We start from the raw sequence: 15,950 nt of genomic DNA on the forward strand, positions 1-15,950 counted from the left end.
CGCCCCGGGCTGCGCGGACGGGGCAGCGGGCGAGTCCCCTCCTCGGGGCCCTCCGCCCTCCCGGGCACGGGGGGCGGTCACCGGAGGGGTCACCGCGGCGAGGAAGCGGCGTTTCTAGGAAATACACGTTAAGTCGGTGCTGGGACTCGAACTTGGGCTTCAGGGGCGCCAGGCGGGGGCTCCGCGGGCTGGAGCCGGTGCTGGGCCCCGGAAGCGCCCCGTTTATGCCTCGGTGTGCACCTGTGAGCCCGGCGGCCGGTTGCGATGGGGTCTCGTGGACGTTATTTACGTTGTCTGGTCTCCAGCCTCGGTCCTCCCAGGGGTGCCTGGCGTCCAAGGACACTTCATGAAGGGCCCCCCCCCCAGGTCCTTCATCACCCGCGGGTGCGGGGGGCCAGAGGGGATGCAGAGTATGGCAGAAACTCCATTCCACCAAGAGGTTTTGTTGAGCATTAGAAGGATCTGGAAAACCCAGGACAGGAGATGTGTTGAAAAAGAGACCTGGGAACTCAGGTGGTAAGGTTTGTGTAGCCTGCTTCCAGGCCCTGGGTTCGAGCTGCCCCTGCAGTCTGCACCCGTGCAGTGCAGGGTTTTGCTGGCTACGGCGGATGAAGGTGGGCCCGAGGCATTTCTCCTGTCCCCTGCGAGGTCGTCTACCCCTTGGACAGGAACACTGACCTGTGCTGTTGGGGCCTCAAGCATTTTAGATGGAATCATCTCGTGGCTCTGAGTACCCTGGTGTCTGTGCACTGGTGCTCACCGCCGGTGGGCTCTGGGGAGGCCTGGGGCTCACCGCTGGCCTGCGCAGCCTGCAGGGGCTGCGAGGTGCGCGGTATCCACTCTCGGATGTCTGTCATTCAGTAGCAAATGCCGTTTTGTCAGAGGCGTTGTGAAACAGGCCGGGCACAGAGACTGCCCACTACCCGCCGCACCGCGGGGCAGGCAGGCCGGCCCCCACCCCCGGCCAGCAGGTCTGTCCTCCAGAGCCTTGAGAGGAAAGCATCCTCATTCTGAGCTGGGAGCGTGGCTCTGCTGAAACACACACCGACTCACGCAAAGCCCCCGGCTCTGCCTCCAGCTCAGGGAGACGAGAACCCACCTCTGAGACGGTGCCGGCTTGAGTCGTTTGCGGCACTGTTCTCATGGATGTGGTTCTTCTGTCGGAGGAAATTAGGAAAACCGGAGCGCCGAGCCTCAGTGTGCACGGGGAGCTGGTCTGAGGTCTGCGACCTGAGGCTGCACCCCGCGCCCTCAGGCCCGGCCCTGCTGGGAGTCTTCTGCTATCACTCGGATTTGAGGAAGAGTCTGACTGTGGAGCAGGGCGCCATGAAGGTGGAGCTGCTGCCCGCCCTGACCGACAACTACATGTACCTGCTCATCGACGAGGCCACGCGGGAGGCTGCCATTGTGGACCCCGTCCAGCCCCAGAAGGTACGTGGCTCTCTGCATGGCGCCTGAGCCCCAACACCCTACCCACCCTCATCCCTGGGACGCAGCACCGTGACCCCACAGCTTGGCAGAAGCCCGGGGGGATCAGTCCTTTTGACTTGGGAAGAACTCAGCATCTAGCACCCCGAGAAGTGTAGGGAGGGCGGGGCCACCAGGCTCCCAAGGCGGCACCGCGCACGCGCCATGTTAGCCTTGCAGTGTGGAGGCCGTGGAGCCTGGCTCTCCAGTGCTTTCGTCTCTCAGCACTGCCTGTGTGCGTGTATGCGTGTGTAAGAGAGAGAGTGGGGAGAGGGGGAGGGAGAGACAGACAGACAGACAAACCTTGGAGCCAGAATGGCTTGGAGAGGTCTGAGGGGAGCTGAGGGCTGCCCCCGCTGAGGCAGGACCCGGGCTGGACACTGGCCTCTGGCGGGGGAGAGGGGTATGACCGCACCTGTCGCGCCATGTGGTTGCAGGTTGTAGAAACGGTGAGGAAGCACGGGGTGAAGCTGACCACAGTGCTCACTACCCACCACCACTGGTAAGTGCGGGCCGGGCCGGTGCCCTGGACACAGGCCAGCCCTCCCCTCCCCCACAGGAATCTGTCCTCCTGCCTGGGGCCACTGGGGCACCGTGCCTGGCACTGCCCGCGGGGGGGGCTGGTGGCAGAGGGCAGGGCCGCCTCTCTGGCCACAAGAGGACCTGGAGACTTTTGTCTAGATCTTGGGCTGATGAACAGAACAACGGCCGCCATGAGTTTTTTTCAAAGTAGCTATGTTTCAAGAGATATTTTTAATTTTTGTTCTCCAGTTAACTACTGAAAGGCCAGAAGCAGAACTGTGGCAGACCTCTAGCCCTGAGCAAAAAGCCCAGGGACAGTGCTCAGGGGCTTTCTTTTTTTTTTTGCCAATCCTGGGGCTTGAACTCAGGGCCCGGGCGCTGTCCCTGAGCTTCCTGTGCTCAAGGCGAGCACTCAGTTGAGCCACAGCACCACTTCCGGCTGTTTCTGTGTGTGTGGTACTGAGCAATGGAACCCAGGGCTGCATTACTGCTAGGCAAGCACTCTACCACTGAGCCACCTTCCCAGCCCCAAAAGGATTCTTTTTGGATTTTTGACGCGTCTGAAGTTCTTGTGCTGTAGAAATACCTGTTTGCCTCTTCATTTTAGGCCACACGAGGCCCCCAGCCCCCCCATTCTCCCCAGGCATCTCTGCTCAGAAGCTCCTGGAGCCGCAGCTGTCATTAGCAAAGCCACTTGGGTACCAGGCCCAGACTCCGAGCCACAGCCGCACCGGGGCGGGAGGCTGGTATCCCCTGCTTGGTCTGGGTTGGGGCTTAGAGGCTGCCCGTTGTGGCCGCAGGTCCCGCCTGCCCCGATGCCTGCTCAGCGCTGGGCACCGGTGGGCACTGCCACACCCGCAGAGGCCGCTGAGGCTCCTGCCGACACGGCCGCGTGCGCGCACACGGGTTCTCCAGCACCCTGTCATGTTTATGTCACAAACCAGGGCAGGCTCCAGGGTTCTTTATCAGTGTCAGCATTTCGTATGATTCCTCTGTCTTGTGTCATCTCTTGCTGGGACAGGCCTTTGCTGCACTCCAGGCCTCTCCCGACCCTTCCCTGGGGCTCAGATCACAGGGTCCCTAGGGGAACCTGGAGCCCTGGTGGGGCTCCCAGGACGGGTGCCGCAGCCTGGAGCAGAGCAGTGGCCGCCGGAGGTAGTGAGGGAGGGCCCCCACCCACCTGGAACTTCCCCGGCCCTGCCACAGTTCAAAGCCAGCCTGGGGGCTGGGAAGGCGGCTCAGTGGTCAAGTGCTTGCCTAGCGTGCATGAAGCCCTGGGTTCAATTTCTCAGCACCACATACACAGAAAAAGCCAAAAATGGCGCTATGGCTCAAGTGGTAGAGTGCTGGCTTCGAGCAAAAGCTCAGGGACAGTGCCCAGGCTCTGAGTTCAAGCCCCAGGACTGAAAAAAAAAAGCCTGCCTGGGCTGAGTGGAGACAGAGCAGCGGCGGGCGCGGTGGGCATGGCGGGCATGGGTACCTGGCTGTGGCACCAGGCGTGGGGCTGAAGGACACAGCAGAAACCCCGCTAGTACCGGAGGATGAACGCAGCGGTCGGCCCCTTTACCCATCTGACTTGCAGGGACCATGCTGGCGGGAACGAGAAGCTGGTGAAGCTGGAGCCCGGGTTGAAGGTGTATGGCGGCGACGACCGGATCGGAGCTCTGACGCACAAAGTCACACACCTGACCACGCTGCAGGTGAGGGCTGCAGGGCGCCCCGCCGGCCCTGCCTGGAACGGGGCCCGGAGAACCACAGCCCCCCAGCTTCTACTCAAGGGAGGGGGTTCTCAGGGTAACCCCAACAATCCTCTGGGGAGAGGCCCAAGAAAGCCGACTAACATGACGACTCCGAGGGGTGGGCGCCGGGGATGGGGCAGATGTCTTGGGGTGCAGTGGGGGCTGCCTTTGCAGCACACAGCCCAGGGGAGGGGGCGGGGTGGCTGCCTGCGAGGTGGAAGGTGTGAGAACGTGGGGTGAATTCTGGTAAGAGCTGCTGGGTGCTGGCCATCATTTTCTGGCAAGATGCCTCATTTGGCCCAATTTTGAAGGAGAAAACACGAGCTCCTGAGCTTTGGCTGAAAGCAAGCAGAGTGGCCTGGGGCGGCCCTGTCTGGGGCGGGGGCGGGGCCTGGGGTGCCCAGGGCTGGGTGGGGTGTGGTGGGCTGGCGCGGAGCCGGCAGGGCGGGCACCGTGGCCCGCCGGGCACTCACACCTGTTTGTCCCAGGTGGGGTCTCTCCACGTCAAATGCCTGGCCACGCCGTGTCACACCTCGGGGCACATCTGTTACTTCGTGAGCAAGCCGGGGGCGGCGGGGCCCCCCGCGGTGTTCACTGGTGAGTGAGCGCCCCGCTTGCCCGTCCCGGGGTGCTTGCTTAGTGTTTCTCCTCAAGCTGGCGCTCTACCACTTGAGCCAGACTTCCACTTGTGCTTTCTTTGGTAGACAACTGGAGATCAGCGCACCCCAGACTTTCTTTTTTCCTGATGGGCTTTAAACTGTGATTCTGGGATCTCAGCCTGCTAAGGAGCTAGGCCCACAGGCGTGAGCGCCAGTGCGTGCTCCTGTATTTATTTTGAACATCTCCACCTAGGAGTTCCCACTTCTTCAACTCTGGCTGGGCCAGGCCTCTGGCCCGCCCTGGCGCCTCAGGGTGTCCCACATGGCTGGCGCTGGTCACCTGTGTGGCCCTGGGTGACGAGGCGCGGCTGCGGCAGCTCCCGGCTCGGGGCCGGCTCCGTGAGGGGTGTCGGGGCTGCGTGAAGCCCCCAGTGACGAGCCGTGCCGCTCGGGTGCTGAGAGGCGGGGGGCGCTTGCTTAGGGAGGCTGCGGCGGGGGGTGGGGGGCCGGGTGTCTTTGGCAGCTGCAGAGGGGGTAACGCCTGCGGACTCCGAGATGGGGTGCCTGTGGGAGGCCGGGCAGAGGAGACCAGCGGTGCGGGAGAGGTGGCCAGGCCTGCAGGGCAGGGCACGGGAGCAGGCACCCCACTATGCCATTACTATTTTAGAGCAAGTACTGGGGCTCGAACTTAGGGCCTTGCAGGTTCTCCCCTGGCCTTTTCACTCATGGCTGGTATCTACCATGTGAGCCACGTCTCCACGTCTGGCTTTTTGTTGGTGACTGAGAGGCGAGGGTCTCTGGTGAGATCTGAGGTTCAAGGCTGGGCCAGGCAGCGAAGTCCTGGAGATGTGCTCTGGCAGTGAGGATGCGTGGGGCCCAGGGGCCGTGGAGTGGGCGCGCCTGAGCCACTTCGGTGGCCTTGCTGCCACTTGAGTCTGGGGCACAAGGGGGGGGCTGGGAGGGCGGGGTGGGGAGGCCACGGCATCCGGGTAACAGGCAGGGAGGGGGCAGCACAGGCTGGGGCGCGGGTGAGCTGCAGCTGCACCCCAGGGGCAGGAGGCCAGTGGGGCTCCTCCGAGGCCTTGCGGGCTGGCGCCCCTGCCTCACGGCCACCCGTGCTCCAGGCGACACCCTGTTTGTGGCTGGCTGCGGGAAGTTCTACGAAGGGACGGCCGACGAGATGTGTAAGGCCCTGCTGGAAGTCCTGGGCCGGCTGCCTCCAGACACGGTAGGCCCCGCCTCCGCCCGGCCCCGCCCCTCCGCCAGGCCCCGCCCCCTCCTGGCCACGCCCCCTCCACCCGGCCCCGTCTCCGCCCAGCCTCGCTTCCGCCCGGCCCCGCCCCCTCCACCAGGCCCCGCCTCCGCCCGCCCCCCTCCGCCCAGCCCCGCCGCCTCCCCGCCCCGGGCCGCTGCTGGGGAATGGAGTCTGGTGGACTCCATTCCTGGACTCCAGCCCTGGAAGCCCTTCCTTGGCACTTGGCGTGTGCGGGTGGCCAGCCCAGGGTGGCCGCTGGTGTCCATGAGCCACGCATCCGCTGGGGCCCGGCGGGGAGGAGAGCGCTCTGCCCGTTTTCCTTAGAAAGTCTACTGTGGCCACGAGTACACCATCAACAACCTCAAGTTCGCGCGCCACGTGGAGCCCAGCAACGCGGCCGTCCAGGAGAAGCTGGCCTGGGCCAAGGTGAGTGGGGCCAGGCGCGGCGCCTGCCTGTTCCGACTCCACGTTTCTAACACAGCTGCAGGCTCTGGCCCTGCCCCCGACAGGGTGCGGTGTGTCAGAGGGGCCCGTGCGGCATTGCGCACACGCACACGCACACGCACAGTCCCCCGTGTGACCACTTTCCTTGCTCCGAGCCAGCATCTGGGCGGCTCCCTCCACCCCGCCGGTGTGCGTGGCTGTGCGGTCTCAATGCTGGGTCCCCGGCCGTCCCGCCCTCCACACAGCCCCCAGTTAGGATGGGCGGGCGCGGCCGGGTGACGCTGTCCTCCCCTGCAGGAGAAGTATGCAATCGGGGAGCCCACCGTGCCGTCCACCCTCGCGGAGGAGTTCACCTACAACCCCTTCATGAGAGTCAGGTGTGCGGGGCCCTGGGGAGGGCCGCACCCCACGCTCGGGCCGCTGCTCCCGGGCTGCCGGCAGCTCACGCTCCTCCCCGCGGCCAGCGTCCGGCTTGGCCGCCTGGCCGGGCTCCCTCCTTCCCGGGCGCCCGCAGGGTGCGAGCGAGCCTGTGTGTAGAGCCGAGCCGTCCCTCTCCCACGCCGGCAGGGAGAAGACGGTGCAGCAGCACGTGGGGGAGACGGACCCCGTGACCACCATGCAGGCCCTCCGCAGGGAGAAGGACCAGTTCAAGGTGCCCCGGGACTGAGGGCCGCCCGGCGGGGGCGGGGCACCCACTGTCCCGCCGATCCCCCGAAACCCAGTATTCATTTTAAATTGAAATTAACTTCAGAGCCGGAGCGTGTGTGATCACACGCACTCTAATGCGTATTTATCAGAGAAAAAATTTAAAGTATTTATTCCCATAACCTCCGCTTCCAGACTGCGTCGTCTCCCCGGGGTGGGTGAGCTCCCCCACACCATCTGTCTGCCCAGGGCACCCCCTCCCCTGGGCTCACACATGTCACCCGAATCACAGGCCTCACAGGAGAAAGCCGTACACTGGCTTCACTCCTGAGAGACAGTCACTTTCAAAGACACTATTTAGGGCTGGGGGCTGGCTCGAGTGGTAGAGCACCAGCCTCCCCCCGAAGAAGGCACTGCCAGACAAAACCCCAAACAAGCAAGCCACGGACTTGGGAAAGCATCTGCAAACCCTACACCTAGTCATCTGTAACACAGTCTCCAGTGCATTACAGCTTCCTAAGTCACTTATAAGAATATGGACAGGGCTGGGAAGGTGGCTCAGTGGTAGAGCGCTTGCCTTGCATGCATGAGGCCCTGGGTTCAATCCCTCAGCACCACATAAGCAGAAAAAGCCGGAAGTGGCGCTGTGGCTCAAGTGGTAGAGCGCTAGCCTTGAGCTGAAGAGCTGAGGGACAGCGCCCAGGCCGAGTTCAGGCCCCACAACCAACAACAACAACAAAAAGAATATGGACGAAGTTGGCAGACTTGTACACACTGCTTCAGCAATGACAGATGTCTGCCCCTCAGAATAGATAAGCACCATGCTACAAAGTAGAAACCCCGCCGTGCGCGTGTGCGTGCGTGGAGGAGCAGGGCCATGTTCACATTAGAATGAGAGCCACTGTAGAAGAGGGCTTTTTTGGTCGGTTGTGGGGCTTGAACTCGGCGTAGAAGAGGTTTACAACCCAGCAGTAACAGTGGCAAACAGCAATTCCAATTGGGAGAATTGGCCCTAGGCACAAAGGGGCCTCGCGTTCCCTCCAGGCCCATGTGCACACTGGCAGGTGTGCCAGCGGGCAGAGACGCACGGGCCGTGGCTGGGACAGTCACGGCTGCGGTGGCCCCTCCAGGACGAGGCCACCCCGAGGGGAAGCTTTGCTCTGGACGCAGTGTGAAAGAGCCTTGCGCCAGGCCCAGCATCTGCTGGGACCCTGGCTTGCGCACCACAGGAGGGCTGTGTGGACCCTCGGGTAAGCCAGCCTCTGCCCCCTCACACAAACCCACCCCAGCCCGGACAGACACACAGGCCAGGAGCGAAGCAGCACAGCTGCCTTGGTAGAGGTTTAGCAAAAGTCTTAAAAGAGCCAGTAAACAGGGTGCTGGAGGCTCGTGCTCGTATATCCTAGCCCCGTAGCTAGCATGTGAGGACCGTGGTCCAGAACCCATGACCACCCTACGAACCAAGCAGCTGGCCCTGACCAGCTATGAGAAAAAAAGCCGAGTGCACGCAAAGCCCTGAGTTCAAGGCTGGGTACTGGCACACACGTCTGCACAGAGCCCACTGCAGCTCGAGGCCCACCCCTCCGTCAGCCTCTGCTTTCTGCCTGGGGTGCGGGGCCCCTCGCTGTGCTCTCATGGCTCCCGTTACAGCCACCGTGTTCTCTGGGGGTGCATTCTTACTGTTGCCCAGGCTGGTCTCATACCTCCTGCTCTTCACTAGGGACTTCAGGTACGAGCCACAGTACCCAGCCCTTTAAAAGGAGGAATCAGAGGCTAGGAAGGTGGCTCAGTGGTAGAGCGTTTGCCTCGTATGCATGGGGCCCTCGGTTTGATTCCTTAGCGCCACATAAGCAGAAAAAGCCGGAAGTGGCGCTGTGGCTCAAGTGGTAGAGTGCTTGCCTTGAGCTGAAGAGCTCAAGGCCCAGAGTTCAGGCCCCATGACTGACCCAAAAAAAAGGAAATCAGATCCGTACACAACAAGCCTGTGACGGGCTGCGTCCCCAGAGATGGAACAAGAAACAAGGAGGCCCCAACAGGCAAAACACAGCCGTAACGCAGGAGTGTGGGTGCACACACAGGCCACACCGCGGTCCCGGCCCACGGTGGCACGGATGGAAAAGGCTGTGGGAAGAGCCACGCGCCCAGCCACAGGTGGGGTGAGGATGAAGGCCGGATCTGGGCTGGTGCACCCTCTGTTGTGGGTGCCCAGACTGCGGCCCAGCCCAGTGCAGGCCAACCTAGCCCAGCAGGGAGGCACTGCCGGGGAACCGAGGGGCGGGAGGGCGCTGGGCAAGCTTTGGGCCAGCCCTGCCCTCCTGCCAGGTGAGCGGCAGAGCTGCCCCCCCCCCTTCCAAGAAGAGGCCGGGCTGCTGGCCCGCAGCCTGCTGAGGCGGCACTTTCCGCTGTGTAAACTGCTCTGTGGGCTCCGGGCATGGACTTTCTCCCTTCAGATCTATAATTTCTCAGAAGAGGCTGAGGAGTGACCTGGAAAATATCCCCCGACCTACCTCCTCCTCTGCCTCCCCTGCATTGGGCTCGAGTCCACCGGACCCTAGAGACTGCCCGTCTTCAGACACGATTCTTCCCTGTGTCCCTCCGATGCCGGCCTGCGCACGTCCCCACAGACCCGGCCAGGACCAAAGGGCAGGGCCAGAGAAGGCTCCAGGGCGATGGGCGAGGCCCACACTGCACCCACTCAGCCCTGCAGCAGGCAGAGGTGTGGTTCGGCGAAGGCCGAGGGGCGCCAGGGCCCCCTTTTCCGGCCCTCCGGCCAGTGCCAGGCCTGCGCCACCGTGGGGGGCCAGCTGCGGGGCACAGACCCGCGGCCTTCCCGCCTCTCCTGGGCCAGTCCCAGGAAAGGCAAATACGAGGTGCAGAGGCGCTGCCAGGTGTTCCTAGAAGAGGCTGGGGGAGCAGCAGCCGGCGGCGACCTCGCGGCCCCGGGGCCCAGGCAGGCTGCTGGGAACCCCAGCTTGGGCAGCCTGCCAGGCAGATGGGCAGGGCTTTGGGGGTACGGGGTCACTGGCAGATGGGAGGGGCAGTGGGAATCAGCGTGGCAGCGGGCAGACAGGTGGGCGGCATTGGCAACGCAGGGCCAGTTAGCCCGACACTGCTTTTTGACATGTGGGGTTCGGTGGGGAGATCTCCCCACCCCCAGGCTGCCTGTGGCCACTAGGACCCCCTCACCAGACACTGCAGGGGACCCCTGCCCCCACCTCCCACCCCAGCCTGTCTGCCCGGGTGCTGGGGAGGGCTGAGCGCCCCGAGCTGCGCCCCGCCCAGCCTGGGCCCTCCCACCTTCCCTGCACAATCACCACCGAAGGGACTTGTGGCCACCCAGCAGGAAGGGGTTAAGGGGCTGGCCCGCGGGGGAATGCAGAGGGCAGGAGCCACTGGCCTGCAGACGCCAGCACCCACGGCTGGCTGCGGTCCGCGCTGCACGGGAGATGGCGCTGCGGAGAGGTGAGGGCGCTGGGTGGCCGTGGGTGGCGGGCACTGGGCAGGACTTAGATGTTCCTCAGGACCACACTGCAAGGGGGCACTGCGGGCTGCACTGGGCACCGGGGACAAGCCCACCGTGTCAGGCTCGAGACCACTGCTAGCTGAGTCGCCAGTGAAGCATGGCGGCTGGCGTCTGGCTGCACCGCACCCAGCACAGGTGTAGGGTGCTGCTGGCTGGGTCGCTGGGCCGATGCCTGCTGAGGGAGGCCTGTGTCCCACTTCCCAGTAACCTACAGCCTAAGGGACGGGGTATCTGGCTCACTGTCTGGCTGCCATAAGCAATGCTGGGTCAATGCTAGAATGTTCTAGAAATGACTAGATCTTGGCTGGCGGCTTGGTCCCTCGGTTTCCCAGGCTGCTGTGGCAGCCTGGCAAGGCTGGCGACACTCAGCCCCGGAGCCTCACAGGCCCGGCGTTCTCGGCCACCGCCTGCAACCTAATTAGGGCGCCAGGGCTCGGCTTCCCGGGGAGGGTCCTGCGAGCACCCCGAATGCCACGGCACCCCTCACCGAGCCTCTCCCCACAGGACTGGAGGCCCTCCTGGCACTGCTGCTCTCCTGGGCGGCACTGGGTCCCTGTGGCCTGGACGGGGCAGAGCCGGGCGCCCCGGAGGACCCGGAGGGCCCGCGGTGCCCGGCCGCCTGCGCCTGCGGCCTGGACGACTACACGGGCGAGCTCAGCGTCTTCTGCAGCGCCAGGAACCTCACCCGGCTGCCCGACGGCATCCCGGAGAACGCCAAGGCCCTGTGGCTGGACGGCAACAACCTCTCCTCCATCCCCCCCGCGGCCTTCCAGAACCTGTCCGGCCTGGACTTCCTCAACCTGCAGGGCAGCCAGCTGAGCCGCCTGGAGCCGCAGGCGCTGCTGGGCCTGCGCAGCCTGTACCACCTGCACCTGGAGAGGAACCGGCTGCGGACCCTGGCCGCCGGGGTGTTCGCACACACGCCCAGCCTGGCCTCCCTCAGCCTCGGCAACAACCTCCTGGCCCGGCTGGACGAGGGCCTCTTCCAGGGCCTGGCTCAGCTCTGGGACCTGCACCTGGGCTGGAACAGCCTGGTGGTGCTGCCCGACGCCGTGTTCCAGGGCCTGGGCAACCTGCACGAGCTGGTGCTGGCGGGTAACAGGCTGGCCTACCTGCAGCCGGCGCTCTTCTGCGGCCTGGCCGAGCTGCGCGAGCTGGACCTGAGCAGGAACGCGCTGCGCAGCGTCAAGGCCAACGTCTTCGTGCAGCTCCCCCGGCTCCAGAAGCTCTACCTGGACCGCAACCTCATCGCCGCCGTGGCCCCCGGGGCCTTCCTGGGCCTGAAGGCCCTGCGCTGGCTGGACCTCTCCCACAACCGCCTGGCCGGCCCGCTGGAGGACACCTTCCCGGGCCTGCTGGGCCTGCACGTCCTGCGCCTGGCGCACAACGCCATCGGCAGCCTCCGTCCCCGCACCTTCCAGGACCTGCACTTCCTGGAGGAGCTGCGGCTCGGCCACAACCGCATCCGCCACCTGGCGGAGAAGACGTTCGAGGGCCTGGGGCAGCTGGAGGTGCTGGCGCTCAACGACAACCAGATCCAGGAGGTGAAGGTGGGCGCGTTCCTGGGCCTCGTCAACGTGGCCGTCATGAACCTCTCGGGCAACTGTCTGCGTGGCCTCCCGGAGCAGGTGTTCCGGGGCCTGGGCCGGCTGCACAGCCTGCACCTGGAGAGCAGCTGCCTGGGCCGCGTCCGCCAGCACACCTTCGCAGGCCTGGGCGGGCTGCGCCGGCTCTTCCTCAGGGACAACGGCATCTCCAGCATCCACGAGCAGAGCCTGGCCGCGCTGCCAGAGCTCCTGGAGCTGGACCTCACGTCCAACCAGCTCACGCACCTGCCCCCTCGCCTCTTCCAGGGCCTCGGCCAGCTGGAGTACCTGCTGCTCTCCCACAACCGGCTGGCCTCGCTGGCCCCGGGCCTCCTGAGCCCCCTGCAGCGGGCCTTCTGGCTGGATCTCTCGCACAACCGCCTGGAGGCCCTGGCCGAGGGCGCCCTCTCCCCGCTGGGGCGCCTGAGCTACCTCAGCCTGAGGAACAACTCCCTGCACACGTTCGTGCCGCAGCCGCGCGCCCTGGAGCGCCTGTGGCTGGAGGGTAACCCCTGGGACTGCGGCTGCCCCCTCAGGGCGCTGCGAGACTTCGCCCTGAGCAAGCCGGGCGTGGTGCCCCGCTCCGTGCAGGCCAGGTGCGAGGGGGACGACTGCCAGCCCGCCTATACACACAACAACATCACCTGCGCCCGCCCCACGGGCGTGGCGGGCCTGGACCTGCGGGACGTCCCCCAGGAGCACTTCGCACACTGCTGACCGGGCTCCCTGCACGGCCCGACCCGTCCTCAGAGGGACGAGCTCTTCACTCACAGGGGACAGACGGTCCTGGCAGCGTGGCAGCTGGGCTCAGCAGTGGGCAGGGGACACTGGGCGTGGGCACAGGGGTGCCCAGAGCGTGGCCGGAGGGTGGGGGCTCCGCGGGGAAACATTAAAGTGTATAAGAACCACGGCATGTGACGGCCAGCCACACTGAGGGGTCACCTGCCCCGTCCATCCCCCTTCTCGTCTTGGCTCTGCCTCAGCGTGGAGCCTGAGCCTCGATGGTCCCGGGAGTGCTCCCCCGTCCTGGCACACCCTGCGCCCCAACACCGTGAGGTCCTTGTGCTGCCACACCCCCTTCCCCGCCCGCACCGCTGGCACTCACCCGAAACCCCAGCTTCGCGCCCTCTTCAGAGCCAGTGCTGGGAAGGGCAGTGTCCTCACAGGTCTGGCCGGGGCTCGAGGGCACAGCCATGATGGTGGGGGAGGGGCCGGCTTCCACGGAGCACAACCGAGCACAACCGGGGCCCATGCGGCCGGCCAGCCGGCACAGGCGCTGGAAGAGCCACAGGCCACAAGGCCTGTCCAGAGACCCGCCAGCTGTCCCTCAAGGGACGGGAGAGGGTGGCATGTGGCTGCAGGCAGGTGTTTTTTTTGGGGGGCCTGGTTGTGGGGCCTGAACTCTGTCCCTCAGCTCTTCAGCTCAAGGTTAGCGCTCTACCACTTGAACCACAGCGCTACTTCCGGTTTTTTTCTGCTTATGTGGTGCTGAGGAATTGAACCCAGGGCCTCATGCATGCGAAACAAGCACCCTACCACGGAGCCGCCAGCTTCCCAGCCCGACGCAGGCAGGTCTGGGGAAGGCCTGGGACCTGCTGCCGCGCTCCGAGGTGCCCTGTGGGCTGGCTGTGCTTCAGGCCTCCCGTGTGGCATGAGGGACAGACACTGAAGTGTCTGACGCACAGAACCGCACCAATGCGCTGAGACCACGGCAGCTGCCCGGAGCCTCAGGGACCTGAACACCAGAGTCTGGTGCAGCCCCAGGGCAGCAGGAAGCAAAAGCCACGGTACGCAGGACACTGGTCTGGGGATGCCACTGCCACTGCCACGGTGTGATAGCTTTAATGGCAGGTCCTGGGTGGTTACAACAGTCTGGACTGCTTACCACACTCTGCTCCACCAGCAGAGCCCTCCACATTTGCCCCAGGGTCTTGTAACTTGTGGACAGCGGGGACACTGGCTTTCAGGAGCAACCTGTCTTGTCTTGGCCATGGCTCACAGGGCAAGGCTCACAGGGGCTGCTGGCGAGCCTGGAATCATCTTAAGGTACCCGGACTCAAGCTGTCCTTAGCCGCAGGCCATCAGAACGGAGCTCCTGCCAGCTGGGCAGGCCGGGGAGGCTTCGGACCAGCCTCTGCAGGTCCCGGGAGCCACACTGAGGACTCTGTCCCGTAGGTTTTTGGAAGCTGCAAGCCCAGCACTCAGATGTACCGGGGGTGGCCATGGGGTCATGTCAGGAGAGCAGAGTGGACGTCCTATCCAGAATTTTCTGGGTTATGGAGATAAGTGCAGAAAATGCAGGACTCTTGGGGAATTCCTGGATGAAGTCCCGGCCCTCCTCCAGACTCCTGGTGAGTTCAGGGTCCAGGGGCACAGAGCCTGCGAGACAGAGGGGCGGCATCTGGGCACCGCGTGCTGCCAAGAGCCCGGGCTGCTGCGTCCGGGCTGAGTCCTGCCTCTCATGGTCACCCGGGACCCTCGGTATCCGCCATCAGGGACACAGTGAGCGGCCAGGCACCCGCGGGCCCCTCCCTTCCCGGAACTCACACCTGTCTAGTCCAGGGACTAGGAGTGGGGAGCTGGGACCCTGGCCAGCCTGGCTCCATGTTTACCTAAGAAAGGGACTCCGGTGAGCAGGGCCAGCTCCTCCCCGCCGCCCCTGGAGAAGACGTTGGTGCACTCCTAGGAGATGGGCCGTGAAAGGCAAGCTTGCAGACTTGCCCTCCACGTGGTGCCAGTATCCTCTGGCACTGTGCAGTTACTACCCTGCCCTGCTGGGGTCACCCGGCTCCTCAGAGCCCTGCCCCTCCATAACCTCCAGCCTGGTGCCCCTACCTGCCCACCCCACGTCACGCCCACCCGGGACTCACAGCACAGTGCGGGCAGGCAAAGCCGCTCATGTTCTCCACGACCCCTAGCACCTGCAGCCCCGTCTTCCTGCAGAAGGTCAGCTCCCGCCTCACGTCCCCCACAGACACGGCCTAGACAGGGAGAGTCCAGACAGGCTGGGCCGCTGTGCGCTTAGCCAAGAAAGGAGTAACAGGCGGGGAGGACGGTGGGGACAGCCCAACAAGCAGGCCACAGGTGTAAGGGGCCTACCTGAGGCGTGGTGACCAGCAGGGCCCCCAGCGGCCTGCAGGGGCGCAGGGCCTCCACTGCAGCCATGTGCTCATCAGAGGTCCCCGGCGGGGTGTCCACAACCAGGTAGTCCAGCTCCCCCCAGGCCACATCAGACACAAACTGCTTTATCAGGGCTGCAAAGGCCCAAGATGCCCATTGCTCATGAGCAGGGGGCTGGGCTGGTCAAGCGGGAGCTTCGTCTCATGCAGGAGCATCCGTCCTTCCCCCCAGCACCCCCTGCTCCCCAGTGCTTTCAAACTCAGCATCCCCAACCTGTGGGGACTGGCAGCTCCAGAAGGGAGCCTTGGCATTTGTAGCAGGGCTTGTTGCCCAAGTCCCAGGAAGAAGCCCTGCAGGGAACCCCGGAGCTCTTCACACCCAGGAGCAACTGTCTCCTGTGCTTGCTGGCCCCCACCTGCGGGAGCCCCCCCCAGGCAGGCCACTAGCTCTGGCCCCCCAACCCCACCCCCCCAGGCAGGCCACTAGCTCTGGCCCCCCAACCCCACCCCCTCAGGCAGGCCACTAGCTCTGGCCCCCAAACAGGGTCATTACCGTTCTTCTTGGGGCCTCGCCAGACTACAGCCTCATCAGGCTTCTCCAGCAAGAAGCCCACAGACATGAGAGAGATGCTCTGCTCCTGATCCACAAACACGGGCACCCAGCCACCACTGCACTGGTGCACGGCCCGCCCCTGGGCGTGCAGCATGCGCGGGATGCTGGGGCCGCACAGATCCACGTCGAGGATCCCCACCTGCCAAGCGGGTGAGGCTCAGCGGCCCTCGCGTGGGGTGGGGGGGACCCGGCGGCCATCGCTTGGCTCGACCCTGGGCTGAGCCCCGCCCGGGCACAGGCCTCACCTTCTTGCCCCTGTGGCGTAGCGCCAGGGCCAGCTCGGTGGCGATGGTGCTTTTCCCGACGCCCCCTTTTCCGGAGAGGACCAGGATGATGTGCCGGACGCCTGCCAGGTTCCCCAGCTCTGCGGGAGGGACGCGGGCGGGCGAGGCTGCAGGGGGTCCCGGCCGGACGCGAGGCCCGGCCTCCCCCCCGGCC

General features: G+C 65.0%; 3 protein-coding genes across 4 annotated transcripts in view; 2 read left to right on the top strand and 1 right to left on the bottom strand.

Moving 5' to 3' along the window:
- Positions 1 to 1,217: 1,217 nt before the first annotated feature.
- Hagh (hydroxyacylglutathione hydrolase) lies at positions 1,218 to 6,857 on the top strand. Of its 2 annotated transcripts, XM_013011309.1 has the most exons (8): positions 1,219 to 1,431; positions 1,905 to 1,969; positions 3,572 to 3,689; positions 4,217 to 4,325; positions 5,452 to 5,555; positions 5,907 to 6,008; positions 6,324 to 6,403; positions 6,594 to 6,857. In XM_013011309.1, exons 1-8 carry the CDS (start codon positions 1,327 to 1,329, stop codon positions 6,691 to 6,693), a joined length of 783 nt encoding a protein of 260 aa, XP_012866763.1. In that variant the 5' UTR covers positions 1,219 to 1,326; the 3' UTR covers positions 6,694 to 6,857. The 2 variants fall into 2 exon arrangements, with proteins under 2 accessions (XP_012866764.1, XP_012866763.1); XM_013011310.1 differs by lacking the exon at positions 4,217 to 4,325 and having other exon boundaries at positions 1,218 to 1,431; positions 6,594 to 6,685.
- Positions 6,858 to 10,063: 3,206 nt separating this feature from the next.
- Positions 10,064 to 12,728, top strand: Igfals (insulin-like growth factor binding protein, acid labile subunit). The gene is made up of 2 exons (XM_013011305.1): positions 10,064 to 10,133; positions 10,699 to 12,728. Exons 1-2 carry the CDS (start codon positions 10,118 to 10,120, stop codon positions 12,495 to 12,497), a joined length of 1,815 nt encoding a protein of 604 aa, XP_012866759.1. The 5' UTR covers positions 10,064 to 10,117; the 3' UTR covers positions 12,498 to 12,728.
- Positions 12,729 to 13,887: 1,159 nt separating this feature from the next.
- Positions 13,888 to 15,950, bottom strand: part of Nubp2 (nucleotide binding protein 2) — a 3,502-nt gene continuing 1,439 nt past the window's right edge. The window contains exons 2-7 of the mRNA XM_013011259.1: positions 15,758 to 15,903; positions 15,453 to 15,651; positions 14,880 to 15,034; positions 14,651 to 14,761; positions 14,393 to 14,462; positions 13,888 to 14,159 (exon numbers count right to left, since the gene is read on the bottom strand). Coding sequence (XP_012866713.1) covers positions 14,014 to 14,159; positions 14,393 to 14,462; positions 14,651 to 14,761; positions 14,880 to 15,034; positions 15,453 to 15,651; positions 15,758 to 15,903 — 827 coding nt within the window. The 3' untranslated portion in view covers positions 13,888 to 14,013. The remainder of the gene's footprint in view (positions 14,160 to 14,392; positions 14,463 to 14,650; positions 14,762 to 14,879; positions 15,035 to 15,452; positions 15,652 to 15,757; positions 15,904 to 15,950) is intronic.

The sequence above is a fragment of the Dipodomys ordii genome, unplaced genomic scaffold (assembly GCF_000151885.1).
Source record: "Dipodomys ordii isolate 6190 unplaced genomic scaffold, Dord_2.0 Scaffold14, whole genome shotgun sequence".
NCBI classification, from domain to species: domain Eukaryota; kingdom Metazoa; phylum Chordata; class Mammalia; order Rodentia; family Heteromyidae; genus Dipodomys; species Dipodomys ordii.

What these genes read in the sequence shown, in the direction of transcription:
- Hagh (XM_013011309.1), top strand. Translation starts at nt 1,327, where the DNA reads ATGAAGGTGGAGCTGCTGCCCGCCCTGACCGACAACTACATGTACCTG. An exon ending in GCCGGCTGCCTCCAGACACG is followed by an intron (nt 5,556 to 5,906) that starts GTAGGCCCCGCC and finishes CGTTTTCCTTAG; the next exon opens with AAAGTCTACTGTGGCCACGA. An exon ending in AGAAGCTGGCCTGGGCCAAG is followed by an intron (nt 6,009 to 6,323) that starts GTGAGTGGGGCC and finishes CCTCCCCTGCAG; the next exon opens with GAGAAGTATGCAATCGGGGA.